Raw genomic sequence first — 25,211 nt, 5'->3', positions numbered from 1 at the left:
TGATGGGTTATACAGGGCTCTGGTGGGTTGTAATGGGTTGTGGTGAAGTGTTATTATCCATATGGAAAATAAGACAGGTAGAGGTGGATAGTGGTGGTGGGTTATACAGGGCTCTGGTGGGATTATAAGTAGAAGTAAGGAACACAACATTAGTTTGTTAACATCACTAAACACACAAAGTTCCAAGTAGATTCAGTACAACAAAATCAAAGGTCTATCTTCATTTTTGTAATATTTTCTAAATCACAAGATCTCTTAAAAGGCCTATAGAGAGCAACACTGTCACTCTTGTTCATAAAGTGTTTTCAGAGAAGGTATTTGTTGAGAAGTAGCCTTTTCACCTACAGGTACTCTTTGAGAAGTAACCTTTTCATCTACAGGTATTTGTTGAGAAGTAGCCTTTTCACCTACAGGTATTTGTTGAGAAGTAGCCTTTTCACCTACAGGTATTTGTTGAGAAGAACTTTTTCATCTACAGGTATTTGTTGAGAAGCAACATTTTCACCTACAGGTATTTGTTGAGAAGTAGCCTTTTCATCTACAGGTATTTGTTGAGAAGCAACATTTTCACCTACAGGTATTTGTTGAGAAGTAGCCTTTTCACCTACAGGTATTTGTTGAGAAGTAGCCTTTTCACCTACAGGTACTCTTTGAGAAGTAACCTTTTCATCTACAGGTATTTGTTGAGAAGTAGCCTTTTCACCTACAGGTATTTGTTGAGAAGAACTTTTTCATCTACAGGTATTTGTTGAGAAGTAGCCTTTTCACCTACAGGTATTTGTTGAGAAGAACTTTTTCATCTACAGGTATTTGTTGAGAAGCAGCATTTTCATCTACAGGTACTCTTTGAGAAGTAGCCTTTTCACCTACAGGTATTCATTGTTTTTTTCAATTACAGGTACTTGATCAGAAGAAGTGATTTCTTCACTTACAGGTACTTGATCAGAAGAAGTGATTTCTTCACTTACAGGTACTTGATCAGAAGAGGCTTTTGTATAGATAGTACAGAAAGTAAGAAATTCAGATAGAAAGTATTGTACAGGAGAAACCCTTCTCACATCAACGTTTTTGAGGAGAAACATCAGTTCACCAAGAGCAGCAAGAAGTTCCACATTTGTCAAAAGACACTTTTAAGTAAATGTATTAACATAATAAATATGTAAATATTGAAATACAAGGTAGAAAACTGGATGTGATGTATACACTTCTCAGAATGGGAAATGACACACAAAATGCCAGAAAACATCTAGAGTTACACAGTGTAGTCTTGTAATCTTAATCTTGTCAGTAGTAAATTTTGTATCATTCAATTCCTTAGTAAAATAAGTAGATGTATCTTTTTCATACAGATCCACTAGCTGTGAGAAATAATATATAATCTTGGAATCCACCAACATGTTTACAACAAAGTCAACAATTCAATTCAAAAGAAAATGGAGGTAACTTGTTAAATTATGTAAATGAAAAAAAAATCTATAAAATAAAATGGTTGAAAAAATCCATAATAAAATAATGATATGTATATCGAAACAAATACATTTACATACCAAATAAGGTTATGTTAATAATAAAGACCCACATAAAATAATGTGAACATGTACAGGAGTTACATCTCAATGAGTATTATTGTAACACTAAATGTCCAGATGTCTACTGGGACATCAGAACTGAAATAAAAAGACTGATTAGGTTAAATCAGGACTCTGCAACCCAAAGTGACTGTTAATGATGACACACGTGAAGCAGAGCTATAAGTAAGGGGTCACAAGAAGGAGTCTCTAATAACACTACAATTAAAGCTTATTTTTGATATGATGCAAATTGATATAAAACCCCTTGTTATTAACTCCCCTTGAGGGACCCCTGTTAATGACTCCCCCTTGTGACCCCCTGTTAATGACAGTGTGGTACCAGCAGCCAACACCAAGAAGCACCACCCAGGAGCACAGGACTTACAATGGAGTTTATGTAAGTGAATCTTCCATTTATGGTGGTGATGAGCTGAAACACAGACACACAAAACATGGCAGCAGGAATCTCCTAGCCACTGTGACCTTCCAGTCAAATGGCCAACAATGCAAATATGTCCAAGCTATTTCAAATTTCAATATCTATCCAAGGTTTAACCAATATTTGTCAGAAAATCAGCATGACACCATTGTGACAAGCAATTGTTGAACCCCATACATAATAATATCTGCGAAAGGTGGAATCAAGAAAATATTCTCATCACAGTCAAAGGGGACAGACAGAGACTCATAGCCAACTAGGAAACATATCAACTTACAGGGTAAGTTTACTTATCTACAGAAAGTATACAGAGACCCATTCAGCATTAAGATTTTGTTTCAGTAATATTTTCAAGAGATACTTTCTAGTTGAGATAATTTTGATTCTGATTCAACATTCCTGACAAGTCAGATTCATCTGAGACAGCAATGTCATCCTGTAAAATGTTCAATTGGAAATAATAACTATACCAAATGTGATTTCTTATGCTAATCTTATCGTATTGAAAAGATATCACACTATAATATTGTGTACTGTAATAGAGATGATGGCAGTCAAATTCTGTGTGAAATATCATGTGTTAATTTACGGACAATTCTAATACAGCAATAAAAGAACCCATATATCAAAATTCTTCTCTTCTATATGAACTGAGTATCAGACAAATATTGGAAGAACATTTATTGACAGCTGGTACATACGTTTGGGAGGTGTTGTCTTGGTGATGAGATGCATGGGGACAGACACTGCTCGACGGTATGGGGGTTTCCCATTCATACTCGTGCTAAGAGACCGGATACTGTCTGTTCGCGCCATGGCAAACCTGGCTCTATTGATCTTACGTAGAAAGTGCTCACTCTCCCTATCACTGCTGGTTAGATCTGTAATACATAAAAAGGAGTCATTGCCAACTGATTAAAAATGGCATGTGTCTTATTTAGTTGTTAATAATAATTGTATCAGAAAATGTTTCATCTAATTTCAAGAGACACAAATCATTCCACATGAGACTTGTGTGTTGGTGAGGGGGGTATACCTGTGGGACAGGCAATGTCCCCATTGTTCTCCAAGTCCAGCTGAGCCTCCAGGGACAGACTGTCAAAGCGAGCCAGGAAAAACTCCCAGGACAGAATCTTCTGGTCTTTTAGTACATTGGCAAGCAGCTGCATTCGCTGCAGTATCATGATCCGGTCAGAGATGACGTGGTCAAACTGGAACTCCATACACTGACAGAGACACTACAGAAATACCAAACATATTGTAATCACTTGATAAACTTGTGAAAATCTCATCACTGATGGAGACATAGTACATAACCAAAAAGTGAAATCCATTATAACCTCACTTCCTTTAAATATGCCCTCTATTTATCAAACTGATCGTTCAGTACCGACTGTGTCCTTGAATGAATCTTGATATTTAAACTGTTATTCCTTGAATACCCTACATTTCACTGACTCATTTTCATCCTCTTCCTGTCTTGTTCATAGTATTTCCCCTTTCTATTTGTTGAATAGGTGTCATGCTCACCAAATTTTACCTGTGTTACATAGAACTATTTACAACTTCAATGTACCAGTCCGACTACTTTCTGAGTTTATACAGGTGTCCGAGAGGACTACAGAAAATTACAGGATTAACAGTGGCTTGATTACATACCTATATTGTCATCTGCTATGTAGTACCATTGTTTTGAATTTGAATTTTTCCGTTAATGAAATTACCAAGAATAACAAACTTTACAAATTTCTTTTCACTAAAATCCAAGACATTGAATTTATGAGAAGTAAAAGCATCATCAAAATCTTAAATAGGACTAATAAAAGATAGAGGTTTAGGTATATTGTTCACAGACACTGGGGATTCACAAAATCTTAAATAGGACTAATAAAAGATAGAGTTTTAGGTATATTGTTCACAGACACTGGGGATTCACAAAATCTTAAATAGGACTAATAAAAGATAAGAGTTTTAGGTATATTGTTCACAGACACTGGGGATCTCTTAAATAGGACTAATAAAAGATAGAGTTTTAGGTATATTGTTCACAGACACTGGGGATTCACAAAATCTTAAATAGGACTAATAAAAGATAGAGTTTTAGGTATATTGTTCACAGACACTGGGGATTCACAAAATCTTAAATAGGACTAATAAAAGATAGAGTTTTAGGTATATTGTTCACAGACACTGGGGATTCACAAAATCTTAAATAGGACTAATAAAAGATAGAGTTTTAGGTATATTGTTCACAGACACTGGGGATTCACAAAATCTTAAATAGGACTAATAAAAGATAGAGTTTTAGGTATATTGTTCACAGACACTGGGGATTCACAAAATCTTAAATAGGACTAATAAAAGATAGAGTTTTAGGTATATTGTTCACAGACACTGGGGATTCACAAAATGCTAACTGAGGGTCTTTGATCTGACCTCTGATTACTCAAACACCCCATATTCCTCAAACTATTATCCCAAGGATCTGACAAGAAAAATCTTCAGCTGGAAAAATTTCCATAGAAGAAAAGCATAAAACAAGTGTGTTAAGGTTCATCTTCTTGGCTCCAGGATGATACCTAGTGATATATATACACAGATATATCATTTAGCTAACTAGTGCATTTATAGGGGCTTATCAACAATACCTAACAGATAATGAAGAGTTCAGAACAGACACATGTACATGATATTCTTCTAAAATTATCAGATATATGAAAATTCACAGAATTTATTGAATTATGGCTCTGTTGCACCTCCCCATCCAGATTTTGCCTTTACTTTCAATATCTTTGCATTTTTCTTAGTCACCTCATAGGTATCAAAACTTGAATTCTTGATGTCACTGACGAGTCCTTAAAGGATAAAACAGCTGTATGATGCAGTATAAATAATTGTTTCACTCTAATGTTTCTAACTTGAAAAATTGTATTTAAAGGTGCTATTCACTTGAATTTTGTATAATCTTTTTAAATGAAAAAGAAAAGGAATATTCACTTTCTAAGTAATTACAATGACTGAGTTTGATGGATCCGTCTATAAGCCTACCTTTACAGAAGATGTTTTAATGGTTTCCAAGTACTGTATAGTTCTCTGTGCTATGGCAGCATTGATATCAACAAGAGAGCCGATGAGGAGACAGAAAGCGTGTGCCAGAGCAGTCTGTATGACCTGGTTATGTTGTATGGTCTCTCTGTCCAGTAACCTTGCTAACACAATCACCTTCTCCACTGTCAAACACAAATATGAACACAAACACAAATACTAATAAAGGCACGGTCTTATTTTTGTCCCTTTGTAGAGACAAAATTTTATATTTACATGATAAATATTTCTCTTAAATGTTGTTTAAAGTAAAACATTACTGATTTTAAAACTTACAAACATATATATTCTAAAACAAACATAATACCAGTTTGACGATTTCAACATTAAAGAAGAGTTCCAGTTTGACCTACAATCTTCTGTGCTAGAGCAGTCATTGTCAATTATTTGACACAGCATGATTCTTTAGCTCAGTTAGTGGAGCACATAGCAATATCAGGAATGTGTTTTTTCAATGTTCTCTTTCACAATATGAGACATACTATTACTAAAAATGTGATGTAACTTAAGTAGGTGACATACCAGCGGCAAACCTGCATCGCCAATCATCAGAACTGAAGTCATCTTCCACAAGTTTCCAGAAAATGTCAGCTCCTGTTGGCAGTGTAAGGCAGTGTAACAGTAATGGTACACACACTGAGGCTAGGTGGGAGTGCTTGGCTTTTAACAGCTTCCAAAGACTGAAAACATAGGATAGGCTTGGATATGAAGTGTTTGGACTAAGTTGTGTATAAAGTGCACTCAGACTGGAGAAGAAGCATATGGATAGGCTTGGATATGAAGTATTTGAACTTACTTGGGTATAAAGTGCTTGGAAAGACAATACTTGACGAAGTCTGGACACTGGTTGATGGTGTAGTTGAGACACTCGCCGTGAAGAATTAAGTATTTCATAGACACAAGCAGAGAGTACAGGGCATCTGTGTCGGATAACTTGCACAGTTCCTGATCAACAGAAAGACATTGCATAAAATTCAGGTTTTAGGTTTACTGCTCAAATAACCTTAATGATAGGGAAGTACAAACTGTATATATCATCAGCACTTAGTCTATATCACTACTTAACTGTTCTGTCTTATATATATCATCAGCACTTAGTCTATATCACTACTTAACTGTTCTGTCTTATCATCAGCACTTAGGCTATATCACTACTCTACTGTTCTGTCTTATATATATCATCAGCACTTAGCCTATATCACTACTCAACTGTTCTGTCTTATCATCAGCACTTAGTCTATATCACTACTCTACTGTTCTGTCTTAAATATATAATCAGCACTTAGCCTATATCACTACTCTACTGTTCTGTCTTATATATATCATCAGCACTTAGTCTATATCACTACTCAACTGTTCTGTCTTATATATATAATCAGCACTTAGTCTATATCACTACTCAACTGTTCTGTCTTATATATATCATCAGCACTTAGTCTATATCACTACTCAACTGTTCTGTCTTATCGTCAGCACTTAGTCTATATCACAACTCAACTGTTCTGTCTTATATATATAATCAGCACTTAGTCTATATCACTACTTTACTGTTCTGTCTTATATATATCATCAGCACTTAGTCTATATCACTACTCTACTGTTCTGTCTTATATATATCATCAGCACTTAGTCTATATCACTACTCAACTGTTCTGTCTTATATATATCATCAGCACTTAGTCTATATTACTACTCTACTGTTCTGTCTTATCGTCAGCACTTAGCCTATATCACTACTCTACTGTTCTGTCTTATATATATCATCAGCACTTAGTCTATATTACTACTCTACTGTTCTGTCTTATCGTCAGCACTTAGTCTATATTACTACTCTACTGTTCTGTCTTATACCTTGTATTACAATATTTATGATCAGATGCTGAACACAAAGTTTGGTTTCGGAGGCTACAGACTAGTCTTGTGTTAAGTTTCAGTGATTTTCTCTATGCTTAAAGCTATACATCAGCTTTGTTTCACACACTTAAGACTGGTTTGATGTTTTTGTGAAAAAAATCAACTTAAAACAAGGAAGCTCCACACTAGCCATATCTTAAGTAACAGCCCATTATAATCAGGTAACTTTTAACAGAGAAGCTCCACACTAGCCATATCTTAAGTAACAGCCCATTATAATCAGGTAGCTTTTAACAGAGAAGCTCCACACTAGCCATATCTTAAGTAACAGCCCATTACAATCAGGTAACTTTTAACAGAGAAGCTCCACACTAGCCATATCTTAAGTAACAGCCCATTATAATCAGGTAGCTTTTAACAGAGAAGCTCCACACTAGCCATATCTTAAGTAACAGCCCATTATAATCAGGTAGCTTTTAACAGAGAAGCTCCACACTAGCCATATCTTAAGTAACAGCCCATTATAATCAGGTAACTTTTAACAGAGAAGCTCCACACTAGCCATATCTTAAGTAACAGCCCATTATAATCAGGTAACTTTTAACAGAGAAGTTCCACACTAGCCATATCTTAAGTAACAGCCCATTATAATCAGGTAACTTTTAACAGAGAAGCTCCACACTAGCCATATCTTAAGTAACAGCCCATTATAATCAGGTAACTTTTAACAGAGAAGCTCCACACTAGCCATATCTTAAGTAACAGCCCATTATAATCAGGTAACTTTTAATAGAGGAGCTCCACACTAGTCTGGTGTGATATTTTAGTAACTACCTGTAGAAACTGGTGGAATAATTGTAGGTGGATAGGCATGGTGGATACATCAAACTGAGGAACTTCCTCCTCCTTCTCTTCTTCCTCCTCTGGACTGTCCTCTCCATTAGAGGAGGAGCCTGTGATAGACAAGGAAGGATTCTGAACATGTGTTTATAACAAAAAAATAAAATGTCAGGTAGACATTGATATGAATATTACATAAAGCTTTAACATGATATAGGGCCATAATAGCTCAGTCAGTAAAGCTTTGGCCTACACACCTCAGGTGGTCGTCTGAGGTGTCCTCAACATTCCCTTCCTGTAGCTGTTTGTCTTCCTCAGGAATCCAGGCAACAGACTAATATGTGTATGGACCACCGGAACAATGTTAACAATTGTACTGTTTCACAGCACAGGTTACATATATGTTACATGTGTATTATGTGCTCAGCTTGGTATCTATATATAGTATATATACATATTATAAGCTGTATATCACTGTATGTACTCACTTTTTCTTTCAGTGGGGGAGGACATGGGATGTGAAGGTTTGGTGTTGACAGAGGTGAACTTCATCTCCTCAACCTTGGGTACATCCTTGGGTGGAATCTTTGCAGTGTCACGAGGACAGTAGCAGCACATGACCTTGGAGGTAAGTTGGTGCCACAGAGCCACGTTCTGACAGAAAGTACAACTTGAGGCCTGCTGCTCCTGGCTGCAGGTATGACTGCCATCCCAAGTAACATTTAGCATTGACGTGAGTAGGGACATGATCTGACGACTTGTCTCATTGTAGATACCAAGGTACTTTGGAAACTCTTGTAGTTCAAGCTGTTAAAGCATATGACACAGTTACACTTACACAAGGATTTATGTACTGGGTATAAGACATAAATACGTATTGATTATAATATGTTAGACACAAAGCATAATGTAGGATTAAAATGTAAAGTTTGTTTCCCTGTTCACGGTCCTCCTTTGAAATATTTTAAGTTAATGTGCTTCCACTATAATACAAATTGAACATATAAACATCCAACATCTCTCAAAGCATTTTACTACTTGGGCATAAGAACCTCAGAATGAAGACATCACACAAACAATTCACAAGTTTTAGGAATAGATTTGAAATATTTACCTGTTTGAGACACATGTCCAACATCATACAAAAGCAAGGAAGAACAAGTTCTGTTTCACGATCATATATCTCATATGCCTCTACAACTACATGAGACTTCTCAGGGCTGAGAGGTGGTGGACATTCCTCTATAGGGGTGCTAGGAGAAAATATCTGTTGGTGGTTACCACCTGCAACCCCTGCCTTTTTGGATTCTCCCTGTGTGATGATGGTACACAGATTTTCCACCCCACACTGGAACATGTTCAGCAACATATTGATGGGGATGATCACATCTAGTGTTGACAAAATCTGTAAGGAAAACACAGATTTGATGTATTATCAACAGAATATTTGCATGAAATAAAATCCACTTCACACAAAAATCTTGCCAAGATGAACTTTATTCTATGGAATACTTCCAAGACATAACACATACTGTAAAATCAGACATCACTGGACTCATGACATGACAAAACACTTTTTCTTTGGCACTTGATTTCATGAATAAACAGTACTCATAATCACCACTAATGACAGTGCCCCTGATGAGCTGAGTATTAGCATATGCGTTGATAATCAAATTGATGCATACTCATTACAGTCACATTTTTATTTATCCATTGCTTATTAATAATGTGTAAGTGATCCGACTTTACCCAACACCTTTTCTACCTTTCTATAATCATAGTTGCCAAAACAATTCATATCAATTACTCCTCCTAAATCTAGATCCATGAATATTTTAATGATTCTGAATATGTCTCATTTTGAAGCCAATGATCACCAAATCACGGCAAACAGTAAAGCGTTAGAGGTTTTAAAACTTCAACAATAAAGCAATGGTGAGCAATATCATTGAACAAATGATTACCAAACATTTTAGTTGTTTTAATGTATCAAATTAAGAAATATCACAGCAGTCAACAAAAGGTAATCCTATTTCATGCTGAAAATTCTTGCATGGCATGATCAAAATCATTTTTACTCCCAAGGTAAGAAAAGTAAGAGCTCTTTACCCATCGATTAAAAACTTATCTGGAGCATTGAATACTTATCCTTAAAGTTAAATGGTTCATAGAATTTCTGGAATAGGAGAACATATGAGAACAACAAAAATAAGTTCCCACAAAAAAAAAATAACCACAGGAGGCAATAAGCAAAAGGTGTATTAATGTTTCAAATGCTTTTAGTTAAAAGACTTTTACCTGAAGCCATTGAAGTGCTTGTTCCTGAACATAAGCACTGGTATCAGTGAAGCGGTCGGAGATGAACTGAAGGATCTTCTCTGGACTATCTGGTGTAAAGGGCAGGGGACATAACTGAATGTCAAATGCTTTGCTGAAATATTGTAAAAACAAGGTGACTTTATACATTTTGCTCTTTGTATCCATTTCTATTGAAGTTTTTGAAGTACAAATGTGAAATGACTAAAAACAAATTGAGATTTGTCAAAAGTCTACCCTTTACCTGCTGACAAAATTTTACCTACCAAAATAAGCCAGATAGAGTTGGTATACTGAGGCCAAGATGGTCACATTCAGTCATACAAAATCAAATTACAAAATGAGATACTTCAAACCATCTATCATAAAGATTTTCAAACCATCTATCATAAAGATTTTCAAAACATCTATCATAAAAATTTGAACAGTTTTCATATAAGGTAGTTTTCTTTTCCTTGAAAACAAAAATTTAATTGACAGATATAGGTAGTCAAATTTTGTTGCTTCAACTTTGTCGACTAAAACTTGAAAAAGTATCATCTATTGTAAATTGTTAAGTCTTGCCTGTGATAAGTTTACCTGAGGAGAACTTTGAGTTCATGAAGATCTTCTGTGGGCACTTCTGTCCTAATGGCCTCTAACCAGTAGGGCATCACATAATCCCATATCTAAAATAATTAAAGGCAATGTAAAATAATGACTTGATACAGTAGGAGACTGTTACAGTGAAACCCACTTAATATCATGGTCCATTTGTCAGCGGAAACTGTGATAATAAGTGGAATGTAATATTAACAGTTGACACATTTTTCCAGACGTCTAAACCCAAAAGTTAATTTCCAGATGCCCCAAACTGACTTTTTTTTAACAGAAATTGTTTGAAGACAATAAATTTGTAATTTGATTTGTATTTCCCCATAAGAACAGTGTGTTCCTTGACTTGTATTTGTTTATTCTTTGAAATATCTAAACTCCAGTCATAAACTATCGTAAACGATCATGACACTTCACGTCATATTCAGTTTACACCTGGTCAGATTGGTACATGACACTACCGTGTCATCAGCTGAAGTTTTGCCGTATAATTTATTCATCCTTTACTGTATAAGCTTCATAATGGTGTATTGTTGCAAAGTTGGTATATATACAGTGTGTATCTCTGCAACTTCGATAAAATGTATTCTGAAGATTGCAACTCGATCCTTGCTGACAAAAATAGCCAACAGAGTGTGAACTGTTCACCTTTGAAACACCATGTTTCATTGGCTGTTAATTAGTGGTTATTTTTAATGGCCAATCTGATGTCATGTAACACATCTTTGGAAAAACACTGTTTCAGAATTAGCTGGACTTTGCAGGTAAGTGAGTCAATATTATTGTTTGGGAGTCGCTGGTTGTGAAAAATTGGTCAGTGGGGCCATGACATTGTTTACATAACATGTCCAAGTGTGACTGTAACGGATGCCCCTTTACACCTGAATCCAAAGATTCTGTCCTCCCTTATCTGTGATTAACCTGTGCTTTTTATGTGATAGTCAGCAAAATGAAGTGATATTAAGCATTGCCCACATGAAAATAAGTGACATTATCAGATGTTCGATTACATAAAAACCTGAGACTAACCAGAAAGTGACATTAACAGACATGATATTAAGTGGGTTCCACTGTACCAGGCAACATAACATAAATCCAAATCAGAGTACAAACTAATGTTAAATTATTTCACCTCAAAAGTGATGATGTCGTAAGGTACAAGGCAGAAGAAACAGTTGAGTCCTTCTTTGATCTGTGTTGTCCGGCTCACCAGTGTGTCCCTATAAGAAATAGAACAATTAATATTGGTCCTTGTATGAAAGTAAAACAATAAGTATCACAAATATACAGACTGACCATCCTCCACAATTAGTTCAGACCAGAGAAAGAAACTCTCAAAATATTCTAAATCAGGACAGATTGAAAGACCTCTGGCCATCTCCATGAAAGGCTCGAGAGTTTAGCACTCATGCTAACCTATACAGGTACTCACCAAAATCCTCCAACACGAGCATACTCTACTGGGTGGGGCAGCAGGCATGACACGATCACCTCAAAATGTGTGTGTCCTATCTCCTCCAGCCAATCATAGATATACTACAACAGACAATAGAAGGTATACAGTAATCTCTGTAGGACTGAGAGAGAATGTACAGTAAAGTAAAGGGTATAATAGTGCTATATACTGGCCAAAATAAAACATGAAACAGGTAGTGATCTAACCATTACGACTTATGTGTGATATAATAGCAGTGGTGATGTATCAATTATCAAATGATTCCAACTATTTTAGCAATTAAACACTGTTATTTCAGTTTCTCTACATTCCCACAAAATTTCAGCTCAATGGCACCAGATTGCTGTTATGGATTTTGGACCGATACATAAAATAACATCATTTGGTCAAGATCAATTCAGGATCACTTCAAGCACGCTTGAGTTGAAACCTGCTATTGAAAGTCTACACACAGCAGATGATGACATATAACAAGTAAAGGTCATGGTCAGATGACCTCAAAACAAACACTGATTTATATTCCTCTAGGTTGAACTATATGTACAATCTGTAAAAAAAACATTTTTACATTGAAGTTTGTTGTATTATTGTGAGGAAATTTTGGCATCATTATTTGCTAAAATAGTAGACAACATAAGAGACTTATCAAAGATCTCTTTTCATGACTTTAATTTTTCAAGTAAAATGTACTTACACCAGGTTTCAGTTTTTCTAATGCATTTCCAATGTTATCTACAACAATAAATAAACTTAATGAAAAGGATTGAAAATAGAGTAGAAGTAGATCAACAGAGTACAGGTATTGTAATTGTCGTTCACTACCTTTAATTCACAGTAGATCAGCAGAGTACAGGTATTGTAATTGTTTTTCACTACCTTTAATTCACAGTAGATCAACAGAGTACAGGTATTGTAATTGTCGTTCACTACCTTTAATTCACAGTAGATCAACAGAGTACAGGTATTGTAATTGTTTTTCACTACCTTTAATTCACAGTAGATCAACAGAGTACAGGTATTGTAATTGTCGTTCACTACCTTTAATTCACAGTAGATCAACAGAGTACAGGTATTGTAATTGTTTTTCACTACCTTTAATTCACAGTAGATCAACAGAGTACAGGTATTGTAATTGTCGTTCACTACCTTTAATTCACAGTAGATCAACAGAGTACAGGTATTGTAATTGTCGTTCACTACCTTTAATTCACAGTAGATCAGCAGAGTACAGGTATTGTAATTGTCGTTCACTACCTTTAATTCACAGTAGATCAGCAGAGTACAGGTATTGTAATTGTCGTTCACTACCTTTAATTCACAGTAGATCAGCAGAGTACAGGTATTGTAATTGTTTTTCACTACCTTTAATTCACAGTAGATCAGCAGAGTACAGGTATTGTAATTGTTTTTCACTACCTTTAATTCACAGTAGATCAACAGAGTACAGGTACTGTAATTGTTTTTCACTACCTTTAATTCACAGTAGATCAGCAGAGTACAGGTATTGTAATTGTCGTTCACTACCTTTAATTCACAGTAGATCAGCAGAGTACAGGTATTGTAATTGTTTTTCACTACCTTTAATTCACAGTAGATCAGCAGAGTACAGGTATTGTAATTGTTTTTCACTACCTTTAATTCACAGTAGATCAAAGAGTACAGGTATTGTAATTGTCGTTCACTACCTTTAATTCACAGTAGATCAACAGAGTACAGGTATTGTAATTGTCGTTCACTACCTTTAATTCACAGTAGATCAACAGAGTACAGGTATTGTAATTGTCGTTCACTACCTTTAATTCACAGTAGATCAGCAGAGTACAGGTATTGTAATTGTCGTTCACTACCTTTAATTCACAGTAGATCAGCAGAGTACAGGTATTGTAATTGTTTTTCACTACCTTTAATTCACAGTAGATCAACAGAGTACAGGTACTGTAATTGTTTTTCACTACCTTTAATTCACAGTAGATCAGCAGAGTACAGGTATTGTAATTGTCGTTCACTACCTTTAATTCACAGTAGATCAGCAGAGTACTTTGTAATTGTTTTTCAACCTTTAATTCACAGTAGATTGCAGAGTACAGGTATTGTAATTGTTTTTCACTACCTTTAATTCACAGTAGATCAGCAGAGTACAGGTATTGTAATTGTCGTTCACTACCTTTAATTCACAGTAGATCAACAGAGTACAGGTATTGTAATTGTCGTTCACTACCTTTAATTCACAGTAGATCAGCAGAGTACAGGTATTGTAATTGTTTTTCACTACCTTTAATTCACAGTAGATCAGCAGAGTACAGGTATTGTAATTGTCGTTCACTACCTTTAATTCACAGTAGATCAACAGAGTACAGGTATTGTAATTGTTTTTCACTACCTTTAATTCACAGTAGATCAGCAGAGTACAGGTATTGTAATTGTTTTTCACTACCTTTAATTCACAGTAGATCAGCAGAGTACAGGTATTGTAATTGTCGTTCACTACCTTTAATTCACAGTAGATCAACAGAGTACAGGTATTGTAATTGTTTTTCACTACCTTTAATTCACAGTAGATCAACAGAGTACAGGTATTGTAATTGTTTTTCACTACCTTTAATTCACAGTAGATCAACAGAGTACAGGTATTGTAATTGTTTTTCAGCAGAGTACAGGTATTGTAATTGTTTTTCACTTTTAATTCACAGTAGGTATTGTAATTGTTTTTCACTACTTTTAATTCACAGTAGATCAACAGAGTACAGGTATTGTAGTTGTCTTTCACTACCTTAATTTACAGTAGATCAAAAAGTGCTCAGTCAAATTTTTAAGTACTGTATTAAGTACCAGGTAAGTATCTTCAAAAACAATTACTTAATAAGCCTTTTCAATTTTTCATTATTACTTGGACTATAGCTCAACCAATAACATAAATGTTAGTTAAAGTTTCTTAATAAGAACCATATATCTCCAAATTCAGATCTGTATGAATATGTTATAAAGAAAACCAACCATCAGGGAGATAGGCTGTAGCATCAAACCACTGGAACAGCATACCAAGCAGGCGGCCCAGGATCTCCTGTAATAATAGAGAGGGTTACATACATACCACAAACATATATACTGACAAGGAAAGATAAGGATACATATAGCATTAGATAATTAGGATTAAACATCCATTAAAATCAATCAATATTTCATAATTTTCAAAAAGTGTTTCTGAACAGTTTGTACACATTCATATACTTAATACCTCCAAAAGGCTTTTTAGTGTGACAATAAATGGCATAATTTAAACACAGAATACACAGAAAGAGTTCAACCATGACAAAAATGAGACAGCCAACCAATAGAATAAACATAAAGTGTACAACAGGATTTTATGTGACAAAAATGACTACTAGACCATGGAATTCACAGAAAGTGTATAACAGGGTCAAATGTAACAAAAATGACACCTTCAGCCAAACTTCCAGATAAATAAAAGAAGGGCTAAAATTGAGTATATAGTGTAGTAAGAGACCAAACTGCAGCATGTGATACTGCTATCAATACAGCTAACCACATGTAAAGATTTGCACTAGTTATTAGATACAGTACATGAGAAACACCCTCGACATATGCAAAGGCCATATTTCTATATGGGAAAGGGATGTAAAAACTGATTTTTATATGCAGGACACTGTAATTCTTATGCACCCATATACAAAAATCTGCATTTCAAGGTAAAATTCTCCAGGACATGATCCATACAAATAAACATATGGACTCAGGAATGGAGTATAAACCTATAGACTACATGGCTACCAACAAAGGACTTGTAACCAGCGTATACTGTAAGTAATTAACAAGAATGTCACCAGTCAATCCACATACAATAGGTATATCCTCTCTGGAGCTACACAACTCCACCATCAGCCAGATGCCATAGCGACTGAGTAGCTTCCTTTCCCCAACTTCCTCCATGGCAAAGAAATCATCATCGTCAGAGAAATGTGGTCGGTGTTCATCTCCCATTTCTACCATTCTCTTAGACTCAATAGGCTGTGCTTCCTTCAGGAGACTACAACAAAAACATCAGGATCAAATCCCATAGACTACAATACACACATCAGGATCAAATCTCATAGAATGCAACACACACATCAGGATCAAACCTCACACACTACAACACAAACATCAGGATCAAATCTCACAGAATACAACACAAACATCAGGATCAAATCTCACAGAATACAATACACACATCAGGATCAAACCTCACACACTACAACACACACATCAGGATCAAATATCACACACTACAACACAAACATCAGGATCAAACCTCACAGAATACAATACACACATCAGGATCAAATCTCACAGAATACAACACAAACATCAGGATCAAATCTCACAGAATACAACACACACATCAGGATCAAATCTCACAGAATACAACACAAACATCAGGATCAAATCTCATAGAATACAACACACACATCAGGATTAAACCTCACACACTACAACACACACATCAGGATCAAACCTCACACACTACAACACACACATCAGGATCAAATCTCACACACTCAACACACACATACAACACACACATCAACACACACATCAGGATCAAACCTCACACACTACAACACAAACATCAGGATCAAACATCACACACTACAACACACACATCAGGATCAAACATCACACACTACAACACACACACCAGGATCAAACATCACACACTACAACACAAACATCAGGATCAAACATCACACACAACACACACATACAAACACACACTACAACACACACATCAGGATCAAACATCACACACTACAACACACACATCAGGATCAAATCTCACAGAATACAATACACACATCAGGATCAAATCTCACACACTACAACACAAACATCAGGATCAAATCTCACACACTACAACACAAACATCAGGATCAAATCTCACAGAATACAACACAAACATCAGGATCAAATCTCACAGAATACAACACAAACATCAGGATCAAATCTCACAGAATACAACACAAACATCAGGATCAAACATCACACACTACAACACACACATCAGGATACAACACACACATCAGGATCAAATCTCACAGAATACAACACACACATCAGGATCAAACCTTACACACTACAACACACACATCAGGATCAAACCTCACACACTACAACACACACATCAGGATCAAACATCACACACTACAACACACACATCAGGATCAAACATCACACACTACAACACACACATCAGGATCAAACATCACACACTACAACACACACATCAGGATCAAATCCCATAGACTACAATACATACATCAGGATCAAATCCCATAGAATACAACACACACATCAGGATCAAACATCACACACTACAACACACACACCAGGATCAAACATCACACACTACAACACAAACATCAGGATCAAACATCACACACTACAACACACACATCAGGATCAAACATCACACACAACACACACATCACAACACACACACTACAACACACACATCAGGATCAAACATCACACACTACAACACACACATCAGATCAAACATCAAACATCACACACTACAACACACACATCAGGATCAAACATCACACACTACAACACACACATCAGGATCAAACATCATACACTACAACACACACATCAGGATCAAACATCACACACTACAACACACACATCAGGATCAAACCTCACACACTACAACACACACATCAGGATCAAACATCACACACTACAACACACACATCAGGATCAAACATCACACACTACAACACACACATCAGGATCAAACATCATACACTACAACACACACATCAGGATCAAACCTCACAGAACACAACACACACATCAGGATGAAACATCACACACTACAACACACACATCAGGATCAAACCTCACAGAACACAACACACACATCAGGATCAAACATCACACACTACAACACACACATCAGGATCAAACATCACACACTACAACACACACATCAGGATCAAACATCACACACTACAACACACACATCAGGATCAAACCTCACAGAACACAACACACACATCAGGATCAAACATCACACACTACAACACACACATCAGGATCAAACCTCGCAGAACACAACACACACATCAGGATCAAACATCACACACTACAACACACACATCAGGATCAAACATCACACACTACAACACACACATCAGGATCAAACATCACACACTACAACACACACATCAGGATCAAACCTCACACACTACAACACACACATCAGGATCAAACATCATACACTACAACACACACATCAGGATCAAACATCACACACTACAACACACACATCAGGATCAAACATCACACACTACAACACACACATCAGGATCAAACATCACACACTACAACACACACATCAGGATCAAACATCACACACTACAACACAAACATCAGGATCAAACATCACACACTACAACACAAACATCAGGATCAAACATCACACACTACAACACAAACATCAGGATCAAACATCACACACTACAACACAAACATCAGGATCAAATCTCACAGAATAAATACACATATCAGGATCAAATCCCATAGAATATAACGTAAATATTGGGATCAACTCTCACACACACTACATCAAACATTGGGATCAACTCTCACACACACTACAACAAAACATTGGGATCAACTCTCACACACAATACAGCAAAACATTGGGATCAACTCTCACACACACTACAACAAAACATTGGGGTCAACTCACACACACTACAACAGGAACATTGGGATCATCTCTCACACACACTACAACAGGAACATTGGGATCAACTCACACACACTACAACAGGAACATTGGGATCAACTCTTACACACTACAACAGGAACATTGGGATCAACTCTCACACACACTAACAATGGACTAAAGTATTATGTGTACCTAACAATAGCATCCATTAGGTAGCGTTGCATTTCCAGACTGCAGTCCCAGATCTCAGGCACACTGACATGATACACATGGTTACGACCACGGTTTGTATTGTGACGTGACTCATGACAGATCTGACAGTAGCGGATTGGTCGGTTCCCATTAAAACTGGCACAGTCAATGGAAAAACAGGTACACATTGCCAGGTTGTCTCGTGACTTACAATTCTGAAAAGATAACGTTCAAACATTGATAGATATCAAAGGGGGATGTTCCAAATCAATTCTTTAAAGAATGCACTAATCATGGTTATATACACCATATTTTCATATAACATTGGGAAATGAGAAGAGTGTTGTTGCTTTTTGTGGCAAATTTATAGAAGGTTCAAATTTTGCACTTGCAATTTGCGATACACGGTTGAGATGTAAAATATGGGGTGAGAACTGCTGTAGTTAGTCTTTACACTTGAGTTTAATATACAGAAAGATCAGACATGGAAGTGGCGAGAAGACTGTTTTTATTCTGTTGAATGGCACATGAAAAAGGGACAGTATTTTTGTACTTGTAGCATATGAAAACTCGTGAAAAATTCACCTTGTTTTCAAAAATGGTTGAAGCTGAGTATCGCTATTTGAGGTAAAATTCATCTTGTTTTCACAGCATGAGACATAGAATGAGTATTGATACTTGTGGTAAAACTCACCTTGAATTTCACAGAGCGTTGAAGCATGAGACATGGGTGAGTATTGTTTTTTGGTGGTAAGACTCACCTTGTTTTCACAAATGGTTGAAGCATGAGACATGGGCAATAGAATGTCGGTCATGTACTCGCTGTGCTCCTTTCTCAGCACCTCAGCACAATCACTACAGATATATAAGGGTGGTGGTTTGTCTCCAGAATGGATAGCCAGCGCAGGGTTTAAACACATCTACAAGAAACACAATATTAAACATCTGAGCTGCCTCCATGTTTCATACCTACTTAAGGAAGGTGAGTTATTATGTAGTTCATTTATTTGTTTCTGGAGGATTATAATAATAAGTATAGATAACCAGACAACATCCAAGGAAGTTCTTCACCAGGCTTTAATGTTGACATGTTCCTGCATACTAGGTATACTGTCCTCAGAACAGCACAACAATTCAAAATATAGGACTTATATAGTACCTCTGTCTAGCAACTACAATGTTGTTAAAAGTTCATGTCATAAATAGTACACAGAATACAATGACATGATCTTTGGGTAATGTCATTTAGGTGGAAATTACACTAGATACTGTACCGATACTACCATATTTTCCAGGTTATAAGCTGCACCTTTTTCTCATTAGTCGGATGTGCGGCTTAAAAATCGGCAGTATGGAGAAAAAAAAACAGGAGTTTTTACATGTACAACCTGGCCATCACGTGTTTGTGACTGAAACAGATCATCTTGAACTGTCATTTGCATTCGTATACCAGATGACGATCTAAATAAAAGTAACATTCTCATGGATTTAATTAATGATACCTTTTGATATGGATAACAATAACATTGTCTAGACTACAAAGTTACTTCGAAGCCATAGCTGAAGTTTACAATAGACTTTTGCATCCTGGGATCGATAGGTCATCAGGTTATAGGTCAAATACCAGAAGAACTACCATGGTTGTTTACTTGTACAGGGTTATCTGTGTATAATTCATTTGCAAACTGTATCAAATGTTTTACTAATGATCTTGGTAAATTGCCTTCCATTGTCCGTTACATCAACAAACTCTGGTCAACATAATGGTTACCACTTAGTAAGAACTGCCTTCCATTATCTGTTACCAGTATATAAAATGTCACCAATAGTGGTCACCATATCGTAAGAAAGGGTGCGGCTTATATGTGGATCAAATTGAAAAAATCACTAAAAACGGGCCCTGTGGCTGTGGCCCAGAAAATATGGTATATGTTGTTCAATAGAGATCCTTGGTCCTCGGAAGATTACTGAAAATTAATGGAACTGCCCACACAGATATTGGATCTCAATTTCCTTGTATTATAGAGAATTAGACAACATTGTTAACTTTTGTTTATTCCATGATAAATATGTTGTACTCCCTACCTTCACAGCCTGACAGTTTCCTGAGTTTACACATCCTCGTCTCTGACACAAAACAGGGGGCCAAGCTAAAATATAAAACTCAGAATAGAACTGGCACCCAGGCTATAAACCTATATACAACCGTTTCTACTTCATATGAGAATTACAAACTATTCTGTTCAATTTCGTAAATGGCTCTGATTATCATTTAAATATCTACTTCTTTCAATTTTACCTTTGATCACAGAGATGAGGCAGACCTCAATACTAACCTACGTATCTGTAGTTGATGCGCCTCCCTGTGTCTGACTGAGAGGGACTCAGCTGTGGCCAGTAATAAAATAGCAGGTTAGCAGCTGGAGCACGACCTGCTGGAGGGCCATAGGCGATGATACTGAGAATGTCCTGCACATAGACAAGGTTATTACTGTATCCTCTATAAATATGTGTAAATGTAATGGCTTGAATTTGATCATGTGATATAAAAAATCTATTTCACTCTAAAAGTCAATTGTACATAGTAAAGTAAGAATCAGAAGTCATATCAGTCCAAATCTTGGTTTTTAGAAATTATTTTGATATTTAAAATAAAAACAACACAAGGGCGAACCTGAAAAGGAAACTAGTTCCTCTATTTTCTCGGTAAAAGATTCCTATACCGAGGAACCTTTTGGTCAATCACAATTCAGAGTAATGAAATTAAATGCTGTTGTGAAGAGATATATAAAAAAAAACCCAAAAAAGTAAACTAAACATTAAAATCAACAAATTAACAGACAAAAAGTATATTGATGAAAATATGAACAAAATCTTTGAAGTGCATTACCTCCTATTTCCCATGCTGATTATAGAACTCACCTTAATGAGGTCACGTTTAATGCTCATAAAGCACTCCATGATCTGAGAGTGGAAGGCTACAATGTAAAGTATGTGTAGTTACACAGATATAAAGTCATTACAGATAAGTATATATCATCTAGACATCAGTTCCAGACCATTATGTATTTCGGAACGGCCAGTTTGTTGAACCATATCACTAGAACTGTTGACCTGCTTGACCTCGCACCTGGATAATTTTTGTTGCTGTAACGTGTTAGGCTTCCAGAAAAAATGACAACTTTTTTTTATCATAACATCCGCCATAAATTTTTTGAGAATATATTTTTTTGGCAAATTTGTGTATTTTTTCTTAATACACATTTTTACATGTCAAGCATCCTCACAGATATGATGATATATACCAATCAGCCCATCCTCAAATGCCAGTGTTTTGTTGTTGTCTGTTCAGTGAATGAAAATCAATCAGGAATATAAGGCCACGCTTTCTTGCAACTTTTGGTTACTAAAGTCTTAACAAGGATGCCTTATATTGCAACCATGGTGAATTTTAAGTTATCACTTTTGATGACTTATTTCCAATTTGAATTAACTACCGATTGTAGAGTGACCGATGAAAAATTAACTTCATTTATATAGTTAGTGTTATAAGAAAGAAGTTTGCCAATAAATATATCTTTATTTGAGAAAAACAACCAAAAATCTTGAATCTAACTCTTTAGAAAGGTGCACACATTCCTTTTCAAATGATGATTTTCTGTAATACATGAGTACTTCTTGGTCACTGTAAACTATCCCAAGCATCTCTGTAATTTAGTGATGTCATCAGAAGTGCAAGTGCAGTCACATGTTCGATACTCATGTCGATCATTTCAAGTGAGCAAAATACAGGTTGGATCTGTGGATACATTTTAGAAAATACTGGTGTTTCACTGATCAGTTTTTTAAAAAGTCATACAGTAAGTACACTTTAAATTCATTTATGTATTTGTTTGGTGCCAATTGGTTGACATAGCGCAGCTAGCAAGAAATTATTCTTAAGGGGTCCAAAACTATTGTCCCAAGGATACAGAAATAAAGTTTGGACAGATAAGTATGTACTGATATAAGTAGAAAGTATGGACAGATAAGTATGTACTGATATAAGTAGAAAGTATGGACAGATAAGTATGTACTGATATAAGTAGAAAGTATGGACAGATAAGTATGTACTGATATAAGTAGAAAGTATGGACAGATAAGTATGTACTGATATAAGTAGAAAGTATGGACAGATAAGTATGTACTGATATAAGTAGAAAGTATGGACAGATAAGTATGTACTGATATAAGTAGAAAGTATGGACAGATAAGTATGTACTGATATAAGTAGAAAGTATGGACTGGTAAGTACTGTAAATCACATCTTTTGCATGGGATTTATTTTCGCATTAATACAGAGAGCCAATAGCTAATTCAAATCTTCCACAATTATTTATACGAAACTCTTCCTGACATCCTTGTTATTCTGCCCTTAACTTGCTTTAATAGACACTTCCTAGAATTTATATGTACCTTATATTTCCACAAACAAATCTGCAAGACATATATCACTTTCAAATTTAAACATCTTTAGAACTTTTCATTGACATCCCTGTATTGCAGATTGCAGGAGCTTTTAAGAGTCTCTGAGAGCTCATCTTTCACAAATTCAAAGTCATTTCTAGATCAGCATTCATGAAATCATGTATTCATGGCTATGTCTGCAGAGGTAAGTTCTCAAAATCTAAGTGATTTACAATATGTACAGGTATGATGTATGTACATGTTGGAAGTATTAAAATAAATTAAATAGCACTGGTGTTTTGTTTACTGATACCATTTACCTGTATCTTTGACTCACTACTTACACAACTATATTTGTATTGTGCTACTTACATCCATTGTCTGTGTGTTGCAGTACCATAGTGATGATGGCTGCGGCTGACTCACTGGCATAGGACGGCTCCAGACAGCCATCAAACCCTGAAGTTTATAACACATCAGATAATTCAAAATTGGTCTTAATCCATATCCATATGTTACCAGACAGCAGGTTAATATGGTTGGCAAGTTTTGCCTCTGTATGTGAGGCTCCATCTGAACGGAGTTTTGATTTCCAAATGTTGTATAATCATCAAATGTATATCATGGATAAATTATGTTTAAACATCCTTCAAACCTACAGTTTACGTTACACCAAAGTACACTAAAAGATAATGATTGATCAAAAATATCTAGTTACTTTTTGACCACATAACAAAATTACAGATACATTACCTAGTGTCATCGGCAGCATGTTGCTACAGAGCAAGTCTATGGTATCTTTGTGGAGGGTCGGGGGGAAAATAGCCAGTGTGGAGGCTACTGTGTAAGGGAGGGAATCCAGCAAGTCATGCTCCAGAAATGGTACCAGACAGCCCAATACCTTCAGTACATTCTCCCCTATCTCTACAATAATCATATTATCCAACATTTTATCATCCATTCTAAACCATATATTTCAAAACATTTCAAAATTCATGTGTCATTTTCTCTTTGCATCTCTATAAATTAGGAACATGTACACATCAGCAACTGCATTAGTTAAGATTTCCATTTAGGAATTTGTCTGGAAAAAAGTATCAATGATATATGCACCATCTTTGAATATTCAAAAATTCAAATCTAAGTAACAAGTTGTATCCTTCATAGCTGTTTTTTTTTCACTCTAAAACATCAAGAAGAAAAAAATGACAGTGCTTGATCATCCAGACTTACCCAGCTGTTTAATCTGCATAGTTGGTACAATATCAATCATATCAAGTACTGCATAGTACAATTCGGTATACTTAAGGTTAGGAAACACTGACAATCTGACACTGTCTCTTTGGCGAGGGCCATAACTCTCAGCTGGGATGTTGGGTACATCCTTCAGTACACTGCAAGAAGACAAAAACGCATATATGCACATTATGTAAATATCAAATAATATACATTCTAGCCCTATCACCATGCAATATAATAGAGGTTGGCCATACATTTCATTACATTTGATAGCCTTTCATTTAAACATACTCCACACTGGCAAAATATTACTGTGAATTTCTCAAATAATCAGAAAAGGTTGGGATGCAGAGTAATTAAGAATATTCAAGGCATTTAAACACAATTTATTCCCTCAACATTTGTCATGAGCCAAGG

General features: G+C 35.8%; 1 protein-coding gene across 2 annotated transcripts in view; it reads right to left on the bottom strand.

Annotated features, from left to right (window-relative positions):
* Positions 1 to 25,211, bottom strand: part of LOC132547788 (protein unc-79 homolog) — a 56,950-nt gene that overhangs the window by 30,499 nt on the left and 1,240 nt on the right. For both annotated transcript variants that reach the window (XM_060211591.1, XM_060211592.1), the window contains exons 3-25: positions 24,789 to 24,949; positions 24,309 to 24,479; positions 23,928 to 24,014; positions 22,032 to 22,087; positions 21,446 to 21,578; positions 21,195 to 21,259; positions 19,871 to 20,029; positions 19,110 to 19,324; positions 16,037 to 16,223; positions 15,173 to 15,239; positions 12,873 to 12,910; positions 12,155 to 12,258; positions 11,855 to 11,942; positions 10,708 to 10,796; positions 10,111 to 10,243; positions 8,924 to 9,214; positions 8,298 to 8,616; positions 7,804 to 7,922; positions 5,912 to 6,060; positions 5,638 to 5,795; positions 5,059 to 5,240; positions 3,047 to 3,248; positions 2,712 to 2,891 (exon numbers count right to left, since the gene is read on the bottom strand). In XM_060211591.1, coding sequence (XP_060067574.1) covers positions 2,712 to 2,891; positions 3,047 to 3,248; positions 5,059 to 5,240; positions 5,638 to 5,795; positions 5,912 to 6,060; positions 7,804 to 7,922; positions 8,298 to 8,616; positions 8,924 to 9,214; positions 10,111 to 10,243; positions 10,708 to 10,796; positions 11,855 to 11,942; positions 12,155 to 12,258; positions 12,873 to 12,910; positions 15,173 to 15,239; positions 16,037 to 16,223; positions 19,110 to 19,324; positions 19,871 to 20,029; positions 21,195 to 21,259; positions 21,446 to 21,578; positions 22,032 to 22,087; positions 23,928 to 24,014; positions 24,309 to 24,479; positions 24,789 to 24,949 — 3,353 coding nt within the window. The remainder of the gene's footprint in view (positions 1 to 2,711; positions 2,892 to 3,046; positions 3,249 to 5,058; positions 5,241 to 5,637; positions 5,796 to 5,911; positions 6,061 to 7,803; positions 7,923 to 8,297; positions 8,617 to 8,923; positions 9,215 to 10,110; positions 10,244 to 10,707; positions 10,797 to 11,854; positions 11,943 to 12,154; positions 12,259 to 12,872; positions 12,911 to 15,172; positions 15,240 to 16,036; positions 16,224 to 19,109; positions 19,325 to 19,870; positions 20,030 to 21,194; positions 21,260 to 21,445; positions 21,579 to 22,031; positions 22,088 to 23,927; positions 24,015 to 24,308; positions 24,480 to 24,788; positions 24,950 to 25,211) is intronic.

This window comes from Ylistrum balloti, unplaced genomic scaffold, assembly GCF_031769215.1.
Source record: "Ylistrum balloti isolate Yb309-2 unplaced genomic scaffold, AGI_CSIRO_Ybal_v1 Utg369978, whole genome shotgun sequence".
NCBI classification, from domain to species: domain Eukaryota; kingdom Metazoa; phylum Mollusca; class Bivalvia; order Pectinida; family Pectinidae; genus Ylistrum; species Ylistrum balloti.
The sequence above is the reverse complement of the archived record's forward strand: the minus strand, read 5'-3'. Positions and strand labels throughout refer to the sequence as shown.